Here is a 17383-nt window from a genome sequence, read left to right as displayed (position 1 = left end):
AAAATTGAGCACACAGCCATGCAATCTCCATAGACAAATACAGGCAGTAGAATGGCCCATACTGAAGAGCTTAGTGACTTTCAACTTGGCATCGTCATAGGATGCCACCTTTCCAACAAGTCAGATCGTCATATTTCTGCCCTGCTAGAGTTGCCCGGTCAACTGTAAATTTTGTTATTGTGAAGTGAAAAGGTCTAGGAGCAACAACAGCTCAGCCGTGAAGTGGTAGGCCACACAAGCTCACAGAACGGGACCGATGAGGTGCTGAAGCGTGTAACAATTGTTTGTCCTTTGTTGCAACACTCACTACGAGTTCCAAACTGCAACGTCAGCACAAGAGTTGTTCGTCAGGAGGTTCATGAAATGGGTTTCCAAGGCCGAGCAGATGCACACCACGCGCAATTCCAAACGTCGGCTGGAGTGGTGTAAAGCTCACCACCATTGGACTCTGGAGCAGTGGAAACTCGTTCTCCGGAGTGATGCCTCAGGCTTCACCATCTGGCAGGCCGACGGACTATACTGGGTTAGGCAGATACCAGGAGAACACCTCCTGCCCGAATGCATCATGCCAACTGTAAAGTTTGGTGCAGGAGGAATAATGATCTGGGGCTGTTTTCATGGTTCAGGCTAGGCCCCTTGGTTCCAGTAACAGCATACAATGACATTCTAGACGATTCTGTACGTCCAACTTTGTGGCAACAGTTTGGGGAAGGCCCTTTCCTGTTTCAGGATGACAATGCCCCCGTACACGAAGCGAGGTCCATACAGAAATGGTTTGTCGAGATCGGTGTGGAAAAACTTGAATGGCCTGCACAGAGCCCTGACTTCGACCCCATTGAATAGCTTTGGGATGAATTGGAATACTGACTGCGAGCCAGGCCTAAACATCCAACATCAGTGCCCGGCCTCACTAATGCTCTTGTGGCTGAATGGAAGCAAGTCCCCGCAGCAATGTTCCAACATCTGGTGTAAAGGCTTCTCAGAAGATTGGAGGCTGTTATAGCAGCAAAGGGGGGACCAACTCCATATTAATGCCCATGATTTTGGAATGAGATGTTTGACTTGCAGGTGTCCACATACTTTTGGTCATGTAGTATAGTTGGCTACATTAGGTTCTACCATTTCACAATAGCCTTGAATCAATAGTTATTACTTCTAAACAAAATACTTTTGGGTGGATCTTTGTTGTTTGAACAGACGCTGAGATTATAGTTGATTATCAATGCAAAATGGGCTACTTTGATAAATAGCCTATATAGCCTATAGATCAGATCAAAGACCGAAGCAACAACACTGCCCCAACAGCTACAGAAGGAATGATCCGGCGCGTCTCAATTTTCAGGTAGTACAAAGTATGTTAAATGCACTGAGGTATAATAAGAACGGTTATTGTCGGAGTGTATTACAAGCCGCTCTTCTTGGCTCACATCAACACCATTATCCCAGAAACCCTAGACCCACTTCAATATGCATACCGCCCTAACAGATCCACAGATGATGCAATCTCTATTGGACTCCACACTGCCCATTCCCACCTGGACAAAATAAACACCTATGTGAGAATGCTATTAATTGACTACAGCTCAGTGTTTAACACCATAGTGCCCTCAAAGCACATCAATAAGCTAAGGACCCTGGGACAAAACACCTCCCTCTGCAAATGGCTCCTGGACTTCCTGACTGGCCGCACCAGGTGGTAAGGGTAAGTATTTAAGTAAAGTCTACACCTGTTGTATTCAGCGTATGTGACAAATACAATTTGATTTGATTTGATTGAGGGAAAGATGAACGGAGCAAAGTACAGAGAGATCCTTGCTCCAGGGCGCTCAGGACCTCAGACTGGGGCGAAGGTTCACCTTCCAACAGGACAACGACACTAAGCACACAGTCAAGACAATGCAGGTTTGGCTTCGGGACAAGTCTTTGAATGTCCTTGAGTGGCCCAGCCAGAGCCCGGACTTGAACCTGATCAAACATTTCTGGAAAGACCTGAAATTAGCTGTGCAGTGACACTCCCCATCCAACCTGACAGAGCTTGAGAGGATCTGCAGAGAAGAATGTAAGAAACTCCCCAAATACAGGTGTGCCAAGCTTGTAGCGTCATACCCAAGAAGACTTGAGGCTGTAATCTCTGCCAAAGGTGCTGCAACAAAGTACTGAGTAAATTGTCTTAAAAACCTCTTTGGGCTGGTTAATGGGATCGATATGACAACACCAGTGAAAGTGCAGGGCGCCAAATTCAAAACAACAGAAATCCCATAATTAAAATTTCTCAAACATACAAGTATTTTACACCAATTTAAAGATACACTTCTTGTTAATCCCACCACAGTGTCCGATTTCAAAAAGTCTTTACAGCGAAAGCAAACCAAACGATTATGTTAGGTCAGAGCCAAGTCACAGAAAAACACAATTTTTCCAGCCAAAGCGAGTAGTCACAAAAAGCAGAAATAGAGATAAATGAATCACTAATCTTTGATGATCTTCATCAGATGACACTCATAGGACTTCATGTTACACAATACATATATGTTTTGTTCGATAAAGTTCATATTTGTATAACAAAAATCTCAGTTTACATTAGCGCGTTACATTCAGTAGTTCCAAAACATGAGAGCAGAGAGCCACATCAATTTACAGAAATACTCATAATAAACATTGATAAAAGATACAACTATTATGCACGGAATTATAGATACACTTCTCCTTAATGCAACCGCTGTGTCAGATTTTAAAAAAAACTTTACGGAAAAAGCACACCATGCTATAATCTGAGTATAACAGATATCCGCCATGTTGTGTAGTCAACAGAAGTCAGAAATAGCATTAGAAATATTCACTTACCTTTGATGATCTTCATCAGAATGCACTCCCAGGAATCCCAGTTCCACAATAAATGTTTGTTTTGTTCGATAATGTTCATCATTTATGACCAAATACCTCCTTTTGTTAGCGCGTTCAGTTCACAAATTCAAATTCATGACGCGCGATCACTAGGAGCAGACAAAAAGTTAAAAAGTTCCGTTACATGTCAAACGATGTATAGAATCAATCTTTAGGATGTTTTTAACATGAATCTTCAATAATGTTCCAACCGGAGAATTCCTTTGTCTGTAGAAATGCAATGGAACAGAGCTCGCTTTCACGTGAACGAGCGTGGCCGGGCTCGTGGCTCTCTGGCAGACCTCTGACTCATTCCCCTCTCATTCGCCCCCACTTCACAGTAGAAGCATCAAACAAGGTTCTAAAGACTGTTGACATCTAGTGGAAGCCTTAGGAAGTGCAATATGACCAATATCCCACTGTATATTCGATAGGCAATGAGTTGAAAACCTACAAACCTCAGATTTCCCACTTCCTGGTTGGATTTTCTCTCAGGTTTTTGCCTGCCATATGAGTTATGTTATACTCACAGACATCATTCAAACAGTTCTAGAAACTTCAGAGTGTTTTCTATCCAAATATACTAATGCTATGCATATCTTAGCTTCTGGGACTGAGTAGCAGGCAGTTTACTCTGGGAACCTCTGGGCACCTTATTCATCCAAGCTACTCAATACTGCCCCCATTCATGAGAAGTTAATACTTATGTAAATGTGATATTTTTTATACATTTGCAAAAATGTCAAAAATTCTGTTTTTGCTTCGTCATTATGGGGGAAAACGATTGAATCAATTTGAAAATAAGGTTTTAACGTAACAAAACGTGGAAAAAGTCAACGGGTCTGAATACTTTCTGAATGAACTGTAAACAACTGCTTCCCACAAAGCATCGTTACCCATCACTCGACAAAAGCTGTAGTCCTTGCAAAGCAAGGGAAACAACTCATTTAAGGTCTCAGAACGAGTGACGTCACCGATTGAAACGCTACTGGTGCGCACTGCTAACTAGCTGGCCATTTCAGGTCAGTGACATGAGCCAGGCATTCACACACGTGGCATGGTTACGTGGCACGTGGCATGGTTACACGTGGTCTGCGGTTGAAAAATAGTCATGACCATTATAAATTGACCTTGCCTTTTAAGGAGAGACCCAATCTACCCGACGATAAACAACTCGCCATTGTACGACTCAGCCATCTTAAAAGGAAACTGTTAAACGATGAAAAGTATAAGGAACATTGTCAAGTTCATGGATGAGGTCATTGAAAATGGTGACCGGAAGAAGTTGAAGATGATGAAAATGAAGGCAGGAAATTGAATACTGCTCATCAAAACCGTGGTGACATCCTCTTCCTGAACAAGCTGAATGATGGTATAAGGAAAAATAGTCATGACCATTATAAATTGATCTTGCCTTTTAAGAAGTCAGATAAGCTACACGTAGTATTTGATTTATCTGCCAAGTACAAGTTTAAATGACCATCTGCTTCCAGGGCCTGATTTGACGGACAAGCTGAATGGTGTTCTCATGTGTATTTGGCAGATGTGTGACATTGAGAAGATGTTTCACCAGTTCCATGTTCCTGAGACTGACCGAAACTATCTGCGCTTCCTTTGGTGGAAAAAGGGAGACATTACTCCACAACCTCAAGTGTTCCGCATGAAGGTGCATCAGTTTGGTGCTGCATTATCTACTGGAGGTGCAAACTATGGGCTGAAGCATCTAGCTAAGGAGAACAGAGACCTATACCCTCTAGGCTCACAATTCATCATGAGCGACTTTTATGTAGATGACAGGGTCACAAGCATAGACAGTACGGAACATGCTATTCAGTTTGCATGTGAGGCTCGAGAGCTTCGACTGCACATGTTTGTATCCAATGACAGAGCTGTCCTAGAAAGCATACCGCCATCTGAACGTGCATCCGACATTAAGGACCGTAACCTTGCGTTTGATGACTTGCCATCAGAAAAAAGCACTAGGGATTCAGTGGCACGTTGAGTCTGACTGCTTCAAGTTCAATGTCAATCTCAAGGACCAACCTGCAACGCGTCGAGGTATACTGTCTACAGTTGCCTCCTTGCAAAATATTGCTGATCTCCCTCCAGAGCGTGTGGACTCATCACCGCCCTTTACGTACTGCGTTATGGATTGTTTTGGCCCATTTCTCATTAAGCAAGGACGAAGAGTACATAAAAGGTATGGTCTTCTCTTCACCTGTTTTTGCTCTCGTGCTGTTCATATTGAAATATTAGATGACATGTCAACAGATGCCTTCATTAATGGTCTGCGCTGCTTCATAACCATACGTGGTCAGTTCGTCAGATTAAATGTGACCAAGGAAGCAACTTTGTGGGAGCCAATAATGAACTGAAGGAAGCGCTCAAGGAAGTTGACATGGACAGGCTGACTGCCTATCTCGTTGAGAAACAGTGTGATTTCAGCATGAATGCCCCCCATTCAAGTCACGTGGGTGGCGGCTGGGAGCGAACAGTGAGAGGTATCCTTAGCTCCACACTCGCACTCTCTTCTGGTAGACTAGATGATTATTCTCTACGAGCCTTCTTCTACGACGCAATGGCAATTGTAAACAATCGCCCACTCACCGTTGACAACCCCAATGATCCAAACAGTCTTGAGCCACTCACCCCTAATCATCTGCTTACTATGAAATCTACCACAGCTCTACTTCCTCCTGCCAGATTCATCAGGGAGGACATGTACGCTCAGAAAAGGTGACGGCCTGTTTAATATCAAGTAGAACGGTTTTGGAGACGCTGGCGAAAAGAGTATCTAGCCAACATCGTCATCCGGCAGTGCTGGCACACCCCGACGAGAAACCTGCAGTTCGGTGACATAGTGATGATGAGAGATGATGATCTGCCTAGAAATTAGTGGTGGATGGGTAGAGTCACAGAGACTACTGTTGATAAAGAGGGACTAGTAAGGAGAGTTAAAATATGTGTTGGTGATCGGAAATCTCTTTACATCCTATATCTAACCATGATCTCTTCTACTGTTGAGTCGTTTGTGCTATGATTCCATACCTTTCTGATACCCTATTTCTGGTCTTAGGTCATTTAAAGTACAGAAATCATTCGTTATTTGTGTATACCATGTACATGGTTCCAAATCACTCCTGATTTAGTGGGAGTGTAAACGAGTGTCCGATCACGTCTGCTCTATATTTGGACTTTTATTTTCTTGTAGGAACTTTCTATCCTCTATCCTATCCTGTATATTTGACAGTTTAGTGTGACTTTTATTTTGAAAGCAGGCTTTTTGCCTTCTCTGTTTTACGCGCCAAGGGTATATGGGAAACAGGCACGAGAGAGGAAAAGGAAAATATGTTTTCGTTAAGGTTGTTCAAGCACCCAAGAAACAACGAACTTAGCACCTGGCTGGAAAGAGGACAAGCTCTTACGGTGTGTTTATGGAAATGCTACCGCATGAAACTTTCATGAACCATCAGTTTGAGAGTTGACCATTCTTTCAGCTGGGGATGCTACAGGGACCATACCAGAGAATCTGTAAGGGAGCAGATGATCTATGATATGGATTGGAACCAGTCTGATTCTTATGAGTTCATGTTGTCTGATTTGAAGGCTACAAAAGTTATTTTTGGGAAGAAAATACTTTTCTATTTTTAGCTAATTTGATCCTGACATGACAGTGTGCCTTTCAACTAATCTTTTTTTGTGTTCCAACCCTGTCATTGCTGTGTACAGGCAACCCCAGCAGGTCGTCCAGCAGACGCTGCCCCCTCCTGTCTTCCAGTTGATGCTGACCAAGCTGCCCACCATCACAGCAGCACCTAACCCACACCCTTTTCCTACCCCTTACCCTAAACCGGGTTCGTATCCTAACCCAACCCCACCCCTTATCCTAAACCGGGTTCGTGTGCAAATCCCAACCCTCCCCTCACCATACACTGATACATCACACTCTTCCCTTCTTTGAGCCCACCCCTCTCTTTATTTATGGTTTTGTTTAGACTGATTTTGTTTTGACTCCTGTTTTTTTTGTTTTTATTTTGCTTGGCACACATATTTTAACATTCAAGATAGATTGAGATAGATTGGGGGTAAGGCCCTGCGATTGACTAGCGTCCTATCCAGTTGGTGTACTGGTACATCAAGCTACAAGGTACATCACACTACAGAAACAAGAGATAGGCTCCTACTCCTATGAGCCATTGTGGCTCACACAAGCAAAGTCTCGCGCAAAGTTACCCCTCTTAATTTGACTTGCAGCTTTAACAGAGTCAAGGAAAATAAATGGAAGATAAATTCACCATTCAGCAGGACAATAACCTAAAATGCAAGGCCAAATCTACACTGGAGTTCCTTACCAAGAAGACAGTGAATGTTCCAGAGTGGCCGAGTTACAGTTTTGACATAAATCTACTTGAAAATCTTGAAAATGGTTGTCTAGCAATGATCAACAACCAATTTGAGAGCGCTTGAAGAATTTGGAAAATAATAATAGGCAAATATTGTACAATCCAGGTGAGTAAAGCTCTTAGAGACTTACCCAGAAGACTCACAGCTGTAATAGCTACTAAATATGATTCTAATGTATTGACTCAGGGGTGTGAATACTTATGTAAATTCGATATTTCTGTATTTAATTTTCAATGAATTTGCCAACATTTCTAAAAACATGTTTTAACTTTTTTATAATTGGGTATTGTGTGTAGATGGGTCAGAGAAAAAAAATATGTTTAATCAATTTTGAATTCAGGCTGTAACACAACAAAATGTGGAATAAATCAAGGGGTATGAATAAGGCACCGTATATATATATTTTTTGGGGGGACCAGAATGATTTTAGTAGGTTATTTCCATCTACTCATCTCTTAAAATGTGTTGACTTGCCTGTCACCATAGCCAGCTAGCTAGCTAACGTGTCTAACATAGATGGCTAACTATAGTACATATACTAACGACTGTCCTAGCCAGTATAGCAAAGATTATCTGAGTCATTCAGTGGATAACACAGCTTCGCCTCTTCCTCTGTGATCCAGAAATACTTTACAAAATGAAGGGTACATGTTTTTCTGTCTGAGCATAGCTGGGTCATTCCTACTTTGTGGTACCTTTTGGACCTCAAAACTTTTGGAGAGAAAAAAAAAGTATTTTTGTGTTTTAGTATTCTATCAGAAAGAGGACATGTTTGACTTTCAGAAAAAACATATTGGTCAAGCTCAGGCACTTATTTTCTTAGTTGCATTTTCCAACCTGTTAGGTGCATATGGGTGGAAATGTGGAGCCCAAATTAGCCATAGCTCTGTGAGTGAGAAAGGTTGAGCGAGTAAAATGGTCAACACTTTAACAGGATTTTTACTTCTCTTTTAAACATATTTTAACATTTAGACATTTGGTTAATTTTCTCTATAATTTAGCCTAACAGGGTGGAAATATATGAGTGGGACATACAGACTAACAACATGAAACATGGAAAAATAGATAAAATGGAGTGTCTATATTTATGTACTTTTGCACCATTGTTTTCCCACCAAAGAAATTATGACATTTCCTGAATGTGGTGTCATTTTAGAAAGGGGTTATTTTCATAAATGGAGAAATATAACAAACTAACAAATTGGAAAGTGATAGCAGAGTCACAGAAAATCGAAAATAAAATATTAAATACAATAATCATGAACAAAAGTAATTGATGAGAGAGAATTTACCTAGGACTATAAAATAATATTATATTTTAAGGCGTATTTCTCGTGGAAGTTAAAGAGTAACACCCGGTGACATGGCAAAAAAAGCCTACATCCACTGAAAAAAAAGTTTTCAAAATTATTCCTTTTCAAGAGCCATATTTTTTTGTGTTTAATGTAAGGATACCTGACCTTTTATATTTAAAGCCTTTTGGAATCCACATTTTACACTAAATATAAAGTGATGTCCTGGGGACAGAAAAGGCACTGTAGGCACCGCCAAGTTAAATAAAGGTGAAATAAAAAATAAAAATAGGGAGGAATGACCCAGCTACCAAGCCCAGGCAACCTCTTCTGCCTCCGTTACCAAATCCCCATCCACCATGTTTGATTGGCAGGTGTAACACATCGAAAATGAAAATGCAAAGGAGCAATCAAGAAAGAAAATAGCAAAATGAAGCATAGCAATTGATTTATCGAATTTCATTGATCATTAAAATTTTGACAGTCAACCCACACAGAGTATGGAAGGTAATTATCAATTGTAATTGATAATTCATTTACTTTTTGTCACAATTTATGTGGTAACAAGAAGGAAATTAAATGGCATATACATTTCGTTTTTAAGTGTAAGAGTGTTGCATTTCCAATTGAGTGTCAGCAGCTAAATGCTTCCATAAGTATCAACAAGGGCTTACTACAAATTCTAGCTAGCTAGCAACAACATCAGTGCAGCTTGCTAGTTAGTTAACATTTGCTATAGATAGCTACAGTAGCCTGTAGAAAGCTACTGCCACCTTGTGGTCTGGAGTTTTTTAAAAGGCTGATCGGCGGTTGATCAGTGCTATCTGAACAACAAAAAGTTGACACTGAGCAGAACTGCTAAGGACCTGTCAGCAGTCCGCACACGTTTTGTAGAACCGCAAGCAAAGTGGTGTCAGAACAAATGTCATGCAGGCCTCAGTTATTCAGAGTGTGAATTAGATACAAAACGATGCTAAAAGGTGAGGAAAGTTGGGAAAGTTAGGATTAAATCACTATTGATTTGTAGTCTTCTGTTGTGTTTAGATGGTTCAATGTAAATGTATTCCATTTAGATCTATTTTCCTATCAAAACCCAACTTCATGGGCCTCCCGGGTGGCGCAGTGGTTAAGGGTGCTGTACTGCAGTGCCAGCTGTGACACCAGAGACTCTGGGTTTGAGCCCAGGCTCTGTCGTAACCAGCCGCGATCGGGAGGTCTGTGGGGCGATGCACAATTGGCCTAGTGTCGTCCGGGTTAGGGGGGGCTTGGCCGGTAGGGATATCCTTGTCTCATCGCGCACCAGCGACTCCTGTGGCGGGCCGGGCGCAGTGCACGCTAACCAAGGTTGCCAGGTGCACGGTGTTTCCTGCGACACAACTTCATAAAGATTAGCATGAGGGGTTTCTGGGAAACAACCAACTACCTCTGCTTGAATTACAAGCAATTCAGAAACTTTTGTAAAATCTCTACAATTTATACACGAACTTGTGAATAAATGGCTGTTGAGATCGTTTACGTATATCTAATGTAAAGATAATCCGCTACCATGAGTCACAGTAGGCTATCGTGAGTGTTAAGAGATTTAAAAGCTTTTTAAATACACTCCTATTTATAAACAGACACATAAACAAGCTTATGAGTGTCAAGATAACTTATATCCAGCTTTGTTTACGGGGTTGGTAAACTAGCAAAGCACAGCCCCCACACCATACTGCTGTGTGTTTGTGTGTGTGTGTGTGTGTGTGTGTTGGTCCATAATGAGAATGGAGGAGAGTTTTTAAGGCCATCCAATGTTTTGGTTTTATACAACAATCAAGTTACTGCTCCTGCTGGTAAAAAGTGAATCTCTTTACATTCAATTATGTGGAAGAATGATGCACAACAACCCAGCACAACATGTGGAGTAGCTTATTCCCCCACAGAGGAGACACATAAACACTGATGGAGAGATAGAGAGGGAGGGGGAGGATTTGATTTGCCTAATGTATACCCTGCCTCTGAGTGTATTAAAATTAGAGATACTGTCACTGCCAAACATCAGCTCAGACAGATATTGTTTTCAGGCTTCAGGTGGGAAAGTCGTGCTGTCTTTGTGATTTCGGGGTTAGAAATGTGACATTCATGGTGACTGCTGATTTGTCTTCCTGCCCCCTCTCCTGCCATGTGTCACATTGTGAATTGTATTTTCTGTGTTTGTTTGTATAATTCATGAAGAGCTCCGAGAGGAATAGTAACAGTACAGAACAGTGATGCGCTGTGAAACATGAGGTAGTGCTATCTGTTAGTTAGTAGGGTGTGATAGTGTTGTGTTTTAGCCATAGGAGTGACATGATCCCTAACTTAAGGGCTCAACCTCTCTCACACAAGGCTGGTTTACTAGCCCATAACGTTTTAACACCTCAGTTTCTCTCTAGCAGTATGAACTATGCTGTAGCAACACCTTGAGGGGATAGTCCTCAATTGGAACGGTATGCCAGTAAATTCTATTGATCCTCTTATTAGTCCTCTAAGGCCTACCACATAGATCACAGTGTAATTTGTCCATTGAGGACCATCGTTAACGATGTCATTGGTCCCTCAAGTTATAGCCACTAAAGGGCCATTCGAATCCTACAGAGAGGTGTTGCTATGGCTCTCATAGGTGGAGACAGTGTGTCCATGGGCCTCCCTCGGGAAGGAGTATTTCACCTAATCACATCTGCCCAGAGAATAACCCATGTGCCCCCCCTCCCTCACATTCGTTTAAATTTTTACTCTGTCCTTTTTTTCCCCAGGTTCCTTCAATTACCAGATCTGTGGACCATGACAAAATATTGGCGCTCAGGCAGCAGACTCAGTTCCTCTGGGATGCTTATTTTTCTTCGGTAGCAAAAATAGTATTAACTACATTAGAGGTAAGCTCTCCCATTTATAGAACTGTTCATTTGAATCAAGAGTGGGTGGGAGCAGGTTGGGAGGATTGCAGGGCCAGACAGCCAGCAGCCAGGATAACGGATAGCCTTTTCTATAATGTGCACAAGTGGCCAGGATGAATTGATGGTGGCTGTACAACAGCGTTTCCCAAACAAATTCTTAATTTCCCCTGTTTTTTGTGTGTTTTTTTACTCCTCCTGACAGTCTGGCTCTTACTTTGGGAGTGATTTCACTATACTCTCTCTTCTGTCTCAGTCTCTGGGGGGAAACAGACACAAAGGGCTTTCATCAGGCTCTTCCCCAGATCAGTCAGGACCTGCCATGATCAAAAGAGATTGCAGTGTAACTGTTTCCTCTGGAATCTTAAATGTCTAGAGACTCTCATGGACTAGAGTACAACGACAGGTAGCTGGGGGTTCCTTAAACAAAAATCCCCCTTGTGCTATACTGCTACTGTTTATTGTTGTCACACCCCCAAATATAGTGTCCTCTAAGAGCAAAGTTAAAATAATTGTCATGTTTCCCCTGGAACAATCAGAAAAACACTTTTTATGGTCTGATGTGTGGAGAGGAAGCCACGGTATGAGGTGTTTTGGCCTGCAGGTATGAGAGGAAAGGTTCAGCAGGGTAACATCAGAACATTCTCATAGGCTCTCTGTTCACCCCTCTGTCTCACTCAACATTTTGAGGGTTTTACTTTGGTCTGAGTTTTTCCATGGGTTTTTATTTTAACACACTTTCACTAATTGTTGTATCACTGACCCATTCAGAAGCTACTCTGTTATGATAGTGTTGTGGGCTCTAATTTAGAACTCACTCAACAGACACTCCAACCTGTTTACCCATATGTCTTTGTCCCTGAGGTTTTCATTTCACTTCTTCATTTTGAGGGTGTCCGTGTTTAATTTCTCCACTCTCTATCTTTACTCCCTTCTTGTTTCCATTCAATTTACCACTTCATAAAGGAAATAATGACAAGGAGGGTTGAGGAGGAGGGGGAAAAGAGAAAGTGAGGAGGATAAATTATAGGCATTCAGCCATGTTTCTTCAAAGGGAGCCACAGCAGCACTTTGTGATGAATTGGATTAGGGCCGAGCGTTGGTTTTATGTGTTGCCGGGCGAACGTCACCACCAGGTGCCTAGTCCAAATCCAACAGGGAAGAAATTAGGCCCATCTCCATGAATATTTACCGTTGTGCAGATGTGGTAAATGCTCGGCGCTACCTGCCGACTGACAAAATGGGGGAAATTAGGCATTCTAAATAGCCCCGCAAGTGGCACACACACACAGGGCTTTTGTGAGGTTGTCGATAAGTGCCAGCTAATTCTCCATATAGATCAAAAGGCACATCTCGTCTCAGTGTTCCTGGCACTGGACAGGCATATGGACTCTAAACTGTTATGATAATCACACTGAGGGTGGCCGTTTGAGGTGCGGGACAAACAGGCAGACGCACTGCTTCCCTCATAGCCAGATAAATCTGACCTGAATCTGTCAATAGGGTTTTCAGAGACATTTGCCTACAATGCAGAACAAGTATAACACAGTCACATGATACTGTAGCAACTCCTGTAGAAGAGAAAATATTTTTTTACTTTAGAGGTACTGTATCTTGAGCAACATAAATGAAGCTCATCACCTAGCAGGGAGTAAACAGTGTGGAGGGGTCGACCTACCGCCTCGTCTCTCTGAGGGGGTTGCTTGTTAAGGCGTCTCTCACAACCTCATTAGGACCCACAGTTCAAACGGAAGCAGCCAGGAAAGCACCGGGCTCTGAGAGCATGTAAGAGAGGAGACCCATATGGAGGTCTCTTGCTGTGGATCCAAGAGCAGGAGAGCTGTGGCCTTTCTACTTCAGGACATGCAGTGAGGCAGGTTTATTGGAAAGAGCAATCAGAAGTAGATGGCTGATATGATATGAAATGACTGTCATTAATGTTAATGATTGAGAGGTTGGTTTTGTGTCTAATGACTTAACTAATATCAGGACCCATAGGTGACCATCTTCATGTAAAATATCCTGTGCATCATCAGTGCATCACTCTTACTGCATGACCACTGCATGCAAATAACTCCTTACGGTCATTGCTGTTCAATGGACTGTCAGTAGCACAGTCATCATATATAGCAACATGGGACGACGAGATACAGGTCCAATCTCCACAGTCAACATGCAAGGTAACAGTTGCACCTGGGTGAGTGGGCATCAGTCCCAGCTGAGGGTGTGAGGTGTTATCTGCATCAGCAAGACGCTGCTCGACAACATGGCCACGTCTATCAGACCCAGCCTCTTGCACAGCGAGCAGCTTCTTTGTACTAATCCTCTCTCTCTCTCCTCCTCCTTCTCTCCGTGTTGTTTCTTTTTCTGCAGATAATCCAAGACAGAATACATTCACACGTATCCAGGAACAAGTTGATGTGGAATTCGTTGCCTGGTGGACTGTACGTTCTGCCTCAGTTCTCCACGGACGCTGCAGTGTTCCCCTTCTACTACTCCTCTCTGGGTGAGTTGGAGCCTGGTGATAACCTTCTATTATGTGTCTGTATAACAGACTCCTCTCTGGGTGAGTTGGAGCCTGGTGATAACCTTCTATTATGTGTCTGTATAACAGACTCCTCTCTGGGTGAGTTGGAGCCTGGTGATAACCTTCTATTATGTGTCTGTATAACAGACTCCTCTCTGGGTGAGTTGGAGCCTGGTGATAACCTTCTATTATGTGTCTGTATAACAGACTCCTCTCTGGGTGAGTTGCAGCCTGGTGATAACCTGCTATTATGTGTCTGTAAAACTTCTATGCATGGGAACTGTTGACACACAACCATAAGGAATCAGACCTCCGCTACGGCAATGTGCTCTCTTCAATGTGCTCTCTTCAACTTTTCCTCCATGCTATTTTATATACCCCAGTGCTACATATTAATACCCTCTGAGAAAATGTTGCTCATGCTTGCCAACCACAGACACATTTTACATAAAGTCATGTTTGGGGACCAAACAATGCACTTTACAACGGAAATGGTCTTGGATGTAACCTTGCAAGCTGGTATATGTTATCCCATATCCTATCTGCAGTCCCATTAACTGCCAAGGGTCAAGTCCTCCCTAGTCAGTGATTAGTTGTCACTGAAATGGAACAGTGAACAGCATAAAGCCTAGAGCTGCAGCAGAGCAGTCAGTGTCTTGTGTATTTCCTCCGGCATTGAGCACCTTGGAGCTGTGCACTATGAACTGTGCTGCTGTCGCAGTCCTGCGAGGAGCACTGGGATGAAGCCATAACTCAGATAGATGCTTGTCTTTCTCTGAGGAGTTGTGTACAGGAGGAATGGGCAGTTTACTTTATGCTTCGACAGTTATATGTTTTTGCCGGTACTGAAGGAATAACGTTGTCAATGCCGGTAAACACAGGCATTATCAGTCTCACTTTCCATAATTCTGATAGCAGCAGATGTTTTTAGTTTTTTCCTTTGCATTGTAGGCCTATTTCAATTCTACTGACTTGAATTGACTGTTTTTAAGCTTTTATTTGTTTCTGTCAATTTCAAGTTGATGTTACAATATTTTGTTATTATGACAGCATCTGTCCCGAATCATATCTGCTCCTCTGAGAAGTGGAAAAGAAGGAACGATAACGATATTGGGCTCCATTTCTGGGGGGTCTTGATGACTGTGTATACCGCCTCAAAATCACAAATTGGATTTCCAACTTGTTTAGTAGAGAGTCCAGCTCCTTTGGTACCTCCTATAATGTGCTTCACAATCCTCTTTTGTCTGTGTTTAAAGCTACTGGGAATGTATGAAGAGATGCCAAAGCAGTGGATAAGAATGAGAAGGTCCATTTACGGTAGAAACTTTAGAATGTTTGAATGTTCCCTGTTGAAACTGCTTGTTTTCCACAGTCATCCGACCCAATTCTCGTCGCCATTTGAGTGAATTTTTTGAATTTTGTTTGAGCTGTCAATAAATCTCAATCTATAGCTTTTCACATGAGGAAATTATATATTGTCTAAATCCTCGGATTAGATTGGCAGGGTACACAAAATGATGTGAATTATCCGACCGCTGCATATGCAGTTCCACACAGTCTTCTCCCATTGTGTAATGCCGATTTGGCAGTGTACAGAAGGACTATCTCCAGGATGTTGCCAGAAGAAGAGTGATTTGTTTACCACCACCTTGTGTGAAAAAGCGGTAACACTTGCCCTCGTCACCCCACCTCTTCACTTCCCCGGCACCTCTATTTATTTTTAAGGTTACCAACTAGATTTCCTCGAGGCTTCAGGGCCCCCTAACAGCTTTCTCCTTTGCAGTCCCATCACTATCATTGATCCAGCCTGGCTTTCTGTTTTGGTCCGGAAAACCCTCCAACTTGCCTTGTTTGCTGAGCATGATTGTTCCGGTTCATTGCAATCAGTGGGATTTTTTTTCTTCTATTACCATAGTACAGTTTGACTTCGTTCTGTCAATATTAATGAGGTCTAGTTTCTGAGCGTGTTTCAGATCACACTGAACCTTTCTAATGACGAGTTCTAGAGCTCCTTCGCTAAGGCCAGTAACAAGCATAAAGGCTAATAACCAACATGACACCTCGCTTCACTAGGCCTACAGTAAGGTATCCTGCAAAGGGCAGACTCTCAAGATAAGAGGGGCCATTATACAAGGCTCTTTTTTACAAATGTGGGACTAACAGCCTACTCTGCGACAGCTGTTGGTGTGTTCTAAAGGGAACAGTAATGTTGGATCAATGCTTAACATACCTTGTTGAAATTGAAAATATGTTTCCCCTGTCTTAACAACAGTTGAAGAAATGACTTTGATCACAGTTATTTCAATGAAAGTCATTTGAACAAAATGTTTTTGCCAGTTCTGCTTGGTACATTTGCAGTTTAATGTTGGATTCGAACGTTTGTTTGAAGTGCACTTAAAATTGCTGCCAGAAATGACTGTGGTGTTTCCCGGAGGAAACATTTCTTCTACAAAAGTGTTGCCAGAGTAAAATAGTTTAAGGCTTATGGGATTTTGATGACCGGATGATAATGATTATATTTTTTTATATATTTAACTAGGCAAGTTATTTAAGAACAAATTCTTATTTTACAATAACGACCTACCCCGGTCAAACCCTCCCCTAATAACCCGGACGACACCGGGCCAATTGTACGTCGCCCAATGGGACTCGTGTGGTCCTAATGCAATACTGAATCCTCCTTTGAAGATGATCGGCAGAGATTTTCTACAGATTTCTTTGCTTATGCAACAATGTCTGCAAAGAACAAACCTATTCAGGTAAATGCTATGCTCACCCAATGGACACATACAAACAGCCAGCACAAGTTTGCTATCACGTCAAGAAGGCATCGTTTGGTGATCAGGTCCAAAATAGGTCTTCTAGAGGCACCACATAGCATCAGGGTAAATCCATAAATAGAGCCCAGTACACCAGAGAGGTCAGAGAGTCCACAGCCCTGTGACAGAGAGATTGATAGGGATGCTGTAAGTGCACTGGGTGTCCATTTATGCTTGATGAGGTGGATGGATTGGAGAGTCCAGTCTGTCCCTTCTGAAGGTGTGTGTCAGAAAGGTTAATGTCTTGAGGTGCGTGTGTGTTAAGTTGTGTCTGAAGGTGTGTATTAAGGTGTGCGTCTGAAGGTTTGTGTTAAGGTTTATGTCTCTCTGTGTGGTTGCAGGTAAGATCCCGTCCCAGGAGTTCACTGCTGTTATCCAGGCCGTGACTCCTCTCCAATCTCAGCTGCAGCCCATAGTCAAGCTCGTCATCGCTGTTGCCAAATCCAAGTTCTGTGCACAGGTGAGAGCTCAGACCTATGACCCGTGAGCTAAGGCGAAACAGCAGGGATGCAGACCATTCATTTTTATACTGTAACTCGAAGTCAG

General features: G+C 42.4%; 1 protein-coding gene across 2 annotated transcripts in view; it reads left to right on the top strand.

Moving 5' to 3' along the window:
* LOC139415589 (exostosin-1-like) overlaps positions 1 to 17383 on the top strand; it is a 276125-nt gene that overhangs the window by 235302 nt on the left and 23440 nt on the right. For both annotated transcript variants that reach the window (XM_071163700.1, XM_071163701.1), the window contains exons 5-7: positions 11354 to 11473; positions 13865 to 13997; positions 17179 to 17297. In XM_071163700.1, coding sequence (XP_071019801.1) covers positions 11354 to 11473; positions 13865 to 13997; positions 17179 to 17297 — 372 coding nt within the window. The remainder of the gene's footprint in view (positions 1 to 11353; positions 11474 to 13864; positions 13998 to 17178; positions 17298 to 17383) is intronic.

The sequence above is a fragment of the Oncorhynchus clarkii genome, chromosome 8 (genome assembly GCF_045791955.1).
Source record: "Oncorhynchus clarkii lewisi isolate Uvic-CL-2024 chromosome 8, UVic_Ocla_1.0, whole genome shotgun sequence".
Classification (NCBI taxonomy): Eukaryota; Metazoa; Chordata; class Actinopteri; order Salmoniformes; family Salmonidae; genus Oncorhynchus; species Oncorhynchus clarkii.
This window is presented reverse-complemented; position numbering and strand designations above follow the sequence as displayed.